This window comes from Propithecus coquereli, unplaced genomic scaffold (genome assembly GCF_000956105.1).
Source record: "Propithecus coquereli isolate 6110/MARCELLA unplaced genomic scaffold, Pcoq_1.0 Scaffold224, whole genome shotgun sequence".
Classification (NCBI taxonomy): Eukaryota; Metazoa; Chordata; class Mammalia; order Primates; family Indriidae; genus Propithecus; species Propithecus coquereli.
In genome coordinates this window covers 874,754-886,426 of record NW_012147634.1, presented here as the reverse complement: position 1 = coordinate 886,426, position 11,673 = coordinate 874,754, and the positions used below count along the sequence as shown (strand labels likewise).

The 11,673-nt window shown below is 35.0% G+C and overlaps 1 protein-coding gene across 1 annotated transcript in view; it reads right to left on the bottom strand.

Annotated features, from left to right (window-relative positions):
• SLC12A2 (solute carrier family 12 (sodium/potassium/chloride transporter), member 2) overlaps positions 1 to 11,673 on the bottom strand; it is a 92,022-nt gene that overhangs the window by 14,392 nt on the left and 65,957 nt on the right. Inside the window, exons 14-19 of the mRNA XM_012645036.1 lie at positions 11,309 to 11,340; positions 11,194 to 11,209; positions 10,531 to 10,688; positions 5,512 to 5,623; positions 4,355 to 4,495; positions 2,431 to 2,537 (exon numbers count right to left, since the gene is read on the bottom strand). Coding sequence (XP_012500490.1) covers positions 2,431 to 2,537; positions 4,355 to 4,495; positions 5,512 to 5,623; positions 10,531 to 10,688; positions 11,194 to 11,209; positions 11,309 to 11,340 — 566 coding nt within the window. The remainder of the gene's footprint in view (positions 1 to 2,430; positions 2,538 to 4,354; positions 4,496 to 5,511; positions 5,624 to 10,530; positions 10,689 to 11,193; positions 11,210 to 11,308; positions 11,341 to 11,673) is intronic.

The following is an 11,673-nucleotide window of genomic DNA, read 5'->3' as shown; positions in this document are numbered from 1 at the left end:
CAATATTCACTATAGACATATTAAAAATGATATTAATATATAGCTACATGTAATAAAAAGAAAAGGCTGAAATCTAATAAAATAGTAAAATTACTACTCCTACTGACAAATGAAAGAATGTGTTTAGGATATAACACATAGTTATAAAAGATTTTTTGTTTGTTTTTAAATCATCGAGAGACAATTTGGCTTCATTCCTATGATGAATTAACTGAGGCCAAAAGAGATTCACTGGAGAGAAAAAAATAACAGACATGTTAGTTTTTTTCAGCCATATCTTGAAAGATCTAATTAATACTAGAGAAGAAATTACCTCAAGCATTTAAAAAAACAGTAAATAAATCAACTGAATCAAAATCAATTTCCTTAAAGAAAAGCCAGGGAATATAGCTCCCCAAATTACTTTGGATTAAAACAGCTAAATGTTTTTGCTATAAGATATAGAAATTGATTTGTGCTTTCAGATCTTACATATTGTTAATAAAAAGAGAACATATAAGTGTACCTCAATTGCACAAGGCATTTAGAATCACAACCAAAACATTAGGTGCCATAAGATAAACAATGAGCAGTGTCACTGCTTTAAAACTGCTATTAATTTACATGGCTCTAAAAAACCAGAAAGCAGTATTTTGCTGATCCTTTAACTGCAGCCTGAGGAGCAATACTTGGAGTAATACTTGACTTTCAGGGCAAACATTCACTTTAATCCCTACGAGGTCAAAGTCAGAAAGACCCCTTTCAGTGCTCCCATTATAAGCAACTATGACTAACACTGTGGCAGGCATATAGAAGAATTATTTGCAAAAATGTCACTTTCTGTTTTCTGAGATAATCACCCCACGTCACTGGTCTTGAGTCTTGGGAGAGAAAAAGCACAGTCCACAGGTCACAGGCTTTATGGTTCATGGCCCACATTATTTAATCTTTCTTTCTACTGTCTTTATTTCCCTAATCCCCATACAGAGTACAGAATTAGAAAGCCACAGTGAGACTCCTTACAAAAAAGTAGTAAACTCAAAGAGAAACATCAGTCAGATGTTTCAACAACAAATCAGCAGAGCTCTAATTTTACTAAAAGCATTTAACAGTTAGTTGGGAAATCTTGTTCATCAAATATATTCCTCATCAGTATAAAGACATCTTAAAAAAAAAAAAAGTAGATATGAGATCTAGTTACTTCCTCACGAAAAGAAAACTATCATATGTGAGGCAGGCAAATAACTATGTGGTTATATCTAAAAATGCAAGAGGAGCTCCAGTAAGGGAGATACCTCCAGTGAGTTAAAGGTAATCAGTACAAATTCATAGAGAAAATAGGACTTGAATCTTAATCTTAGGGCTATTTTATAAATGTAAGTGTTTCTTTCTTTTTTAAAAAAAGTACAACTAATTGAAGAAACATTTCATAAGAAGGAACAAACAGTTCTATTTCATCAGTGGTGAGGACAAGAAAAAGATTATGCCTCAATTGAGTATGGCGTAGTGAGAGGAAATGCTTATTCTCAGTGTGAACAAGACAAATTTGTTAGACAAATATTAATACTAGCATACTAAGAAAGATTAATAAGTATACGTGGCAAAAACAAAAAAAAGCTTAATTCTTTTTATTAAATAACTCAGTTGAAAAAGGCATTTGTGGTAGATTATGTTAAACAGGTACATACACGAATATCCATGAACAGAATAAAACCAGAAAGACAGAGTGACAAAGAATAAAAAGAGCCCATTACAACCCACAAAAGAGACATTACAGTGAAGTAAAACAAAACTAAGCTATATGATAAAGATCATTAGAAATACCAGTGAAAAATGAATCGTCATTCAAAATTTAACACTTCAAGGGGGTAGAAAAGCAAAACGTGAGTACATTTAAATAAGAGAAATGCAAATAACTTCAAGAATGAACCAAATGATTAACTGCAAAATTTGTCTGTGAGGGGAACAAGCCTAAATCTCTGGGGTTGATATCAGTGATGAAATGCCCTCCCCTCAGCATGAGATATTATAATGACACAGCTTAGGTGACGGGTCCAGTGACATTTGGGAACTCTGCTCAGCAACGGCTGTAGGGATAGGAAACCGCTTACTAACGTAAGTGGGAAGCCAGAGTACACACATGTATATACACACATACATATGCACACACATATATATGTATGTGCTTGTGTGTAAAAAGGCAGAAAATCAAAAAATTTTGTTAAGAGATCATCAATTTAAAACCCAGATACCTCAAGTGATTCTTTTCGTTCCTATGCGTCTATTAGAAGAGACTATAAGAGAAACAGGCTTCAAAAATTAGGGCAAGCTTCCACAATTAACATTTTCTGAACCAACTAAATTACTGAATCAAAAAGATACTTACTTTCTATTTCCTGTTAAATACAAGTAAAATTAAATTTAAAATAGTTTCCAAAAAAAGATACTTACTGAAATAAATTTATATACATATCCACATCCCTCATATCTGCTTGCAACCAATCTTTCTTAAATCCAAGGACAAGTGTGTTTGGTTTCATACGACCAAGACCGGCAGCCTAAAATATAGAATAAATACAACTTTAAAGACATACTACATTCAACAAAATGTCTTTTGAAGTGGTAAAATTGTCCTTCAAACTGACACCCTCTAAATATTATATGCTCTTATCAGTCAAAATTTTTCAGCATCCCATACATGCATATTTACTTATAAACTACATATATTAATTGTATTGATTGTACATTATTTATAATTAAACATATATAAATACAGAAGTTTAAAATGAAACACTTGAATAGTTCTAACTGATCATTTTTGTGCTTCTATTAATATGATCTACTCAAATTTGCATTTTTTACTAAGAGAAATATGCTATCTTTAATCTACTCATAATGATACAGTGGAATTCTCAGTTATATATTTTGATAACAGCCATTAAAACCTAGAAGCAGAGCTGGACGCGGAGGCTCACGCCTGTAATCCTAGCACCCTGGGAGGCCGAGGCGGGCGGATTGTTTGAGCTCAGGAGTTCGAAACCAGCCTGAGCAAGAGCGAGACCCCGTCTCTACTAAAATTAGAAAGAAATTAATCGGACAACTAAAAATATATAGAAAAAAAAAATTAGCCGGGCATGGTGGCACATGCCTGTAGTCCCAGCTACTCGAGAGGCTGAGGCAGAAGGATCGCTTGAGCCCAGGAGTTTGAGGTTGCTGTGAGCTAGGCTGATGCCACGGCACTCTAGCCCGGGCAACAGAGTGAGACTCTGTCTCAAAAAAAAAAAAAAAAAAAACCTAGAAGCAAAAGTCCAAATGGCTGCAGTTCTGAATCACGCCTATACTCAAATTTGAATTCTTCCTACCAATCATGCAAAAGTTTCTGCTGAAATTTAGCTAGTTAATATACCTCCTCAATCGTTGCGCCAATCAATTTTTCCTGCAATCTCATTAGGATCTGCAATTCAATATGCTTAACACACATAACACGTGTATTGTGGTTTTAATTTTTATTTCTGTCACTTAGTTTTCCTCCCTCTTCATATCTTTCATTTTTTTTCTTTTATTTAGAGTACTTCTTAATATTCTTTTGCTGTTTACCTGTCAGAATTATTATCTTCCGTTGGTCTGTGGATTCCTTTTTTGTTTTCACGTTTGCTTTAGAAATTCCAAGTTTTAAACTTTAAACTAAAAAATTATTGATCCCTTATTCATAGTTCAACTTCTGTGTTTCTCATTCTTTCCTATATTTTCTTCTAAAATTTTTAAAACTTTGTCTTTTAAATTGAGGTCTTTAACCTGTCTGAAAATGAGTTTTGTATGGTCTTTGTACGGATCCATTTTATTACTCTCACATGTGGATAATCAATTGTTCCAGCCCATCCTTTCGATGCCATTTCTGTCCCATGTTAAATTTCCTATGAGTGGCTCTACTTCTTCTGTTTTGTTACACTCATCTAATTGTCTACCACTACTTCAATATCATATAGTTTTATGAAAAGGCTTTATATCCTACAAAGCGAGCCTACCCTCATTGCTTATTTTTCCTGAAGACTGCCTTGGCTATTCTTAACCCTGTCTGTGCTTATCAAGGTCTAAGAAACACACAACAGAAAGGGCTCAGAGAACAATATTCTGGGCCGTCCACCTATTTTTAGCAAGGTAGCTCCACAGTTATGCTACTAACACAGAACAGCACAAAATCTCTATCGTCCTTGTAGTTCTAAATTACACAGATCTTAGTAGTTTACTTTAATAAAGATATTTTAAAAGATTTACCATTTTGGACTAATATGAATAAATCTAGAATGAAAACATTTCTAAAAACTTATCCAAAACTAAAATGCTGAACGGCACGTCAACAGTGTAACAAACTCACCTGCATCAAGTACTGTACGCCTTCTCTCAAGTCGTCTGCGTGTACTGGAGCATAAAATGCCTTCATTTTGTTTTTAATAAGCCATCTCTGATATTTGGTTTGATCAATGGACATCTCTTTCATGGCTTGCCTTCGAGGGCCCTTTAAACAAAAATATTTAATTGAAAGGTAATCTATTTCACATTTATAAAAACCACCCAGTTATACTGGCTTGAAACAGTAACTTAATATCATTGAAAATCAAAGTGAGCTATATTATATTAACACATTTTCTTCTTCATACTTCTCTTAAAAGATTAAATAACAGAAGAAAAGAGCTTTGATAACTCGTAATTCTATTTTGATCCTTGCAAGCAACACATAAAATGTGTTATACACAAATACATAAAGCAAAAATCTAAAAGTGTGTTTAAGAGTACATACCATAAATATGAATAGGTAACGGAAAAATACAATTTATGTTTCCTAGTAGGGAAATTGCCCCATCTGTAATGTCTTGTGCTAAAGCCTCAGTTTGAACTGATTAGCCTAGAGACAGACTGGAAAACCCCAGAGGTCCCATCCAGTCTATTCTCAACAACCATGATGCCAAAAAACAAAAAACTACTTTGGATGAAAGTTTGCCACTATTTTTAACAATTGTCTTATTACTTGTTAAAACAAAAATGAATGGGCAATTACAAGTGTTTGAACTTAGAAATTCAGCATTTACTTTGCTCTTCTTACATATCATAAATGTTACTTCCCATATTTACCATAACTTCCCTCTCTGCTCTAATCCCTGTATTTTTCTGGTAAGTAAATGTTCTCAAGTGTTCTTAGGACTTTTTGAAGTATATTAATATGAAAGACAATATACTGAATTTCATTTTGACCCCTTAGTTATTAAGAAGATTTTTTTTTGGACAAACTGCTCTATAAGGGCAATATAATTTGCTAAAAATCTACTCACAATGAATAAGAAAACAATTAGAGTTCAAAATCTATTTTAAAATGCTACTGAGACCATTTAGAGGCAAAAATATTTCGAAGAAAACTACATACCAAAAAAACCCAACAGATTTGTCAAATTATTTCCAATCTAGAAAGTCCCACAAATTATAAATTATATACAGAGTGAAAAATATTTACATACAGAAAACAAAATTGATACTCACCATATGTACATGGCCACAGATCATCAAACCAACATTCTTTGTGAAATCGTGAACAAGATGAAGTAAAGCTGGGCGTGAGTTTGGAGCACCCGTCATAACAAGACACTGTGGCCTAATTTAAGACGAAAAAGATAAAATTAGGGAAGTTTATGTTTGGGGCAAGAAGAACATGCTTTTATGTTGTTTCTCTAAGAAACTTTATCTACACAACTGTCCTTAAGACACAGGCCATAGGATTCTCATAAGAGATGACTTTTAACCAGGCTTTCTTGGTACATGAGAAATGCAGAAACAAAACCTTGGAACAAACATCACGCCCAATGTCCCTCTAACATAATAGGTAACATTACACATCAAAATTCTGGTAGGTATTATAAAAGAAGTTGCCATGTTAGTTAAAAAAATATATAATAACTTTTCATCTTCTAAAGGTAATAAATATTCCAGTTGTTTCACAGAGCTTGCCAAACTTCCTGAGAGCACAGCCTTGCCTTTCTGTGCAAGACAGGTCATTTTCCTTCTTAGCTTGATCACATCATAATTACTTCTACTTCATGACATCAGCCCTCTCTAATCTAGCTTAACTTTAATAACTATTGTCACGAGTAAAATCACCTATGGTGAAGAAAAGATTTCTACGTAAACTAAAAGTTTCAATTCTAATTAATAATGATGAAAGTCAAAATTGAATTCAATTGCCTTTGCAAATGCTGGACAGTGGCATGACTTTTATTTATTTGTTAATGCTGGATTTTCACCAATTAGAAATGGGAATCAATCTTGTTTAATGAAAAAATATTCAGGCATCCATTTTATAGGTCCAAACAGATGAGTAAAAATTCCTTAAAATGAGAATTTATACAATTGAAATAACTTTAACAGAAAGCCAATAGCAGACTAAAATTTCTAACTTAAACAATTAACTTTTAGGGTAGTTCCTAAAATAAGCATGAAAACCTGAATAAAGACCTTAAAAAAATAACAACTTAGAACTGTGAACTAGCTGAACAACTTATTCTGTTTTAGAGAGTTGCTTTGGGGCAATGAAACAAGAAATCATAGCCCATAACCCAGACTGCTAAACGTCTCCCTCTCTGAGCTTCAGCAAGTTACACAGCTCCTTAGCCAGAGAGCACACTTCCTAGCCTTCCTAGGATCTAAGTGTGGCCCTATGACTAACCTAGAGTCCATAAGATGCTCCTGTACCCAGGCCGGGTGCTCTCCCTCCACACTTTCTTTCCCTTTCCTGTAAGCCAGACCATGGATGTGGTAATGACCTTGACCACATGAACAAAAGTACCTCCTAGGGAATGGCAGACAGACAAGATAAAAGGAATGTGGGTCCTAAATGACCAAATGGTAGCAAATCTGCCTATCTGTCACGAACTATCCGTCCATTTCTGGGCTATCATATGACACCAATATCTTTCTTGTTTGAGCCACTGTATTTTTCAGTCTTTTTGTTATGGTAGTTTAACCTATACCCTAACTAATGTAAGCTATTACTTTGGAAAATTAACTTGTAGTCTCTACCTTTATTAAATAGTAAACCAAAAAGGCATAATTTGTTTTTTGTTTGTTTTAGGAACGGGTCTCACTCTTTTGCCCAGGTTGGAGTACACTCGTGTCATCATAGCTCACAGCAACCTCAAACTCCTGAGCTCAAGCAATCCTCTCGCCTCACCCTCCCAAATAGCTGAGACTACAGGCACACACCATCATGCCCGGCTAATTTTATTTTATTTTATTAATTTTTTGTAGAGACAGGGTCTCACTATGTTGCTCAGGCTGGTCTCGAACTCCTGAGCTCCAGTAATCCTCCTGCCTTGGCCTCCCAAAGTGCTAGGATTATAGGTGTCAGCCACGTGCCCAGCCCAAAAAGGCATAATTTGGTACAGTTTTATCATGCCAAAAATGGTATAGTACAAAATCTATTAGGGGTGACTTTAATAACCATAGCAGAATAACCATTTGCTTGATTTTAACTGCTTCCCCCAAATTATCTATGGTATAAAGAGTTTTTTTAAAGTCACAAAACACAAAAATATAGAGAACAGGACAGGACACAACAGCACTGAAATATAGAAAGCCAGAAAGGAAGTAAATGGAAGAACAGTAAAGGATTTGACAAATCAGGAGAAAGCGAAATCCTAAGTAAACATGAGAAAGCTGTGAAGCCACCCGATTTTGTACCTGGAAATCACCAAAATGCCTAGGAATCAATAGCAGTAGGTGTCTCTGAAAGTGACAGAGTGTTGAGAAAACTAAAATAAGGACGACTGGTTTAAAGTTCACATAACAAGCAACAGACCCAAATCATTTCGATCAGTATTATGGGTGACTGTCCCTACCCCTCCACTGCACTCTTAAGCTGGGGCTTATTTACTCGAGAGGGTCTCTGGTCTGGAAGACACCAGCAACAGCAGAGGGCAGAAGTAAGCTACTTTAAATAGGACAGTTAGGAAAACACTTAAATATTAAACCCTGAAGCCTTCAAGCTGCTTGCCCACTGGGCTCCTGGAACTAAGGTAGCAAGGATTTACCTACAAAAAGAAGATTAAAAGATTCTTTTCTGGGAAATCTAATCAGATCAAAAAGAAAGCTTTTAAAATAAATTCCTCAAAGAACCCGCAAAGCCACATTAGGACTTCAACTGACAACCCCCCTCGCCAATGCAGAGCTTCCCTCACCAAGGATTACAGATACTTCATTTCAGACAAGGCTAAATCCAAGAACCCAAATTAAAGAAACAGGAAACAGTGAGAAAAAAACTTCAAGGAAATAGAAACTACAGGTGAAGAAAACAAAATCTTCTGGCAAGTTTGGTGAAGACTAAGATAGTGGTAAATACAAAGTTAAATTAAAAAAAAAATTATCAGTTCCACGGAAAACAAAAAAGCTGTGCGGCAGAGAAGAATCATAATTTACTACATGGCTCAGCTGTACAGCATGTTTAAGACGTCATAAAAATACAAATACTAAATATGATCCAATCAAAATCATGACATAGAAGTACACTGGGAAGGGGGAAAGGGAAGGATGCATGCGTGTGGTGGGCACAGGTAGATGAAAGACATCAGTGGGTAATGCTTAAATTAAAAATCAAAAACTACAGTAGTTCTCCCTTACGCACAGTTTTGCTTTCCTCAGTTTCAGTAGATAAAAAATTCCAGAAATAAGCAAGTCGTAAGTTTTAAACTGTGCACCATTCTTAGTGTGATTAAATCTCTCGACATCCCACTCGATCCAGCCTGGGACATGAATCCTCCCCTTGTCCAGTGTATCCACTCTGTCTATACTCTCCATCTGTTAATCACTTAGTAGCCGTCTCCCTTACCAGATCGACTGTCTTGGTATCACAAGGCTTGTGTTCAAGTAACCCTTATTTTACTTCATAATGGCCCCAAAGCACAAAAGTAATGATACTGGCAATTTGGATATGCCAAAGAGAAACCATAAAGTACTTTCTTTAAGTGTTTAACTGGAAAGGTGAAAGTTCTCAATAAGGAAAGAAAAAATAAAGTACACTGAGGTTGCTAAGATCTACAGTAAGAACAAATCTTCTACCTATGAAATTGTGAAGAAAAAAGAAATTCGTGTTAGTTTTGCTGTCGTACTTCAAACTGCAAAAGTACAGCCACAGTGTGTAAGTGTGTGCTTAGTTAAGATGGAAAAAGCATCAAATTTGTGGGTGGAAGATGTGAACAGAAATGTGTTCCGACTGGGGACAATCAGGTTCAGCACTATCCCGTAGTCCCCAGACCTCCAGGTCACGTCCTCCCTGCAGACAGGCGGAGGGTGCTGCTGCACAGCAAGACAGCATCGTGCTTGTGAAACATATGAACAACTCGCCTAGGAGTCGAAAGTGGTTACCTGCGGTGTGCGGGAGAAGGGATAGAAGAGGTGGGGCAACTACTGATTCTCATGACAAATCTTTTAAGACTTGTTTTTCCTCTTTAAACTATATTCATGTATAATTCTAATAAAAATTAAATAGCCAAATTGGGCTAAATTGTTTCTTAAAAAATGTTCCCATTACTATAATAAGCCAAAGCAACAGATTTTTATTGATGGCAAATTAACTTTGACTCTTGGTCATACCCTCGGTTCTGAGATACAACTTTTTACATAAAAGAATGATTTTTGTTTTTCTGTCATCCTTGGCATCAACTACCCAAAATACATTGAAATTAAAAGTTTTCCTTCCAGGGCTCTCATTCCATTTTCTTTTCTCTATTTTTTTTCCTACCCTAAAGCAGAAGATCTGTGGTCTCTGGGAACTTTGCATTCTAGAAAAAAAGAGGGGGTGGTCCAAAAGAGTAACAAAAAGTACACAAAGACGTTTTTTACTGGGACAGGTTTGGTAGAGCAATTCTTTCCTAGCACTTATCCACTCCAGGGTTTCTTTAAAAAATATTATTTTCCCTGTTGGTTTGTTGACAAACATGGAAAAGATCTGTGTTTACCCAGCAGAAGCCAATAAGGGGTGATTACTAATGACAAAAGAAAGTTTATATTGACGAGTGATAAACTATTATAAAGATAAAAAAAAATACTTAAAGTCATTTACTACTGTAACTGGCTTCCAGTTAGTCAATGATGAGAGAGAAGGAACTAACATGGAAATATTTAGTATTTTAGTAAAATTACAAAATAAAGTATGTCAAAAATCTTTATGAATTTCATATTCAGTAGCTGTCCAGTAGTTATATAACTTTAATCGCCACAGAGGGAAAAAACTTTCACTTGATGATACCTATCACTTAAAAGTCTGCAAATAAGAGACCTCTAAAATTTTCATAACATTTTTCTAAAGCAAATAATAATTTTTCTGTTTGTACAATTTTGGTTTTTAATAATTAAATTGCCCAAGTTCAACTAAAATAAAAAACAATATTCTATGCCTTTAGCAAATTTTTTATGAAGTATGAGTATATGAAAACATCGCTGAACACCAATTTAAGAACTGATTGGCCAGCTAAGAGAAAATGTTTCCATGTTACCTTTCTTATTACTTACCTAAAGTTTTTCACGTGGTCTTCCACTCCAGAAAGACGAATCGAATGCTGCAGTGCACTCAGGTAAGTCAGGGCTTGGGTAGAGGATCCCCAGTTCACATCTGCGGGAAGACAGTGTTCATGTAGCGAAACACCAATTACAGACACAATTAAAACGTGCTTTCATATTTAAAAAGTCAACTGCTAAAATAAACTACTGTACTTGTAACTTTCAAGTTCAAATACACAGCATGACATGGAGGCTATGGTAAGGTGAACTGTAGTTCCTTAGAGTATAATTTAGAGAAGACTGAGACGACAGTGCTGCAGACACGCCATGCGTGCGATTCGAGGGTCTTTTACGAATAAAGTAAATATTTTAAAATTATTGTTAATTTAGTCAAAAGTCTAAAGGGAAAGGAGCAGATCTTTACTTGTTAAGAAGTACTATTTAGAGTACTTAACTATTTAGATTATTTGAACAGGAAAATTTAAAAAATTTATTGAATAAACAACTTGGACATCAGACGATTATTTCAGGCATGCTGCTTTACAGACAGTAGGAGTATTAGAGAAATAACTGCTTCTAAAATCATTTGTCCTTTCCATCTCTAGGCCACCGCTCTAATCCAAAACCTCATCATTTCATACCTGGATTACAAAATGTTTCCTCATTATACGAAACTACTACACTGCAACTACTCTTATAATTTCTTTCTACTCTATTCTATTGAATCCAAACTTTTCAAATCTTTACTGTCAGATTTTTCTTCTGTGTTACATGTTACAATACTGAATACCGGACCAATCCTAACATACTCAGCATCATCATCTTACACAGAGATACACTGAGTTATTATCAACACAACACAAACTAAGTAATCATCAATTATTCCCAGTTAAAACATGTTTGTCCAATTTTCTTTGCTGCATAGTAACCTAACGGGAAATATATTGTCTTCTAGTATTTTGTGAATTCCATGGTACTTACTACAGTTCTAAGACCACGGGAGGTTACACATATGCTTATGAGGCTACAGCTACTACCAATACTATACATCTGAATCCTTTAAAAGAATAATTTTAAAGTATACTGAGTGCAACAGAAGGCTAATTATACAAATTTATAATTTTTCTACAAATAGGATTAAATTTAATTCATAGG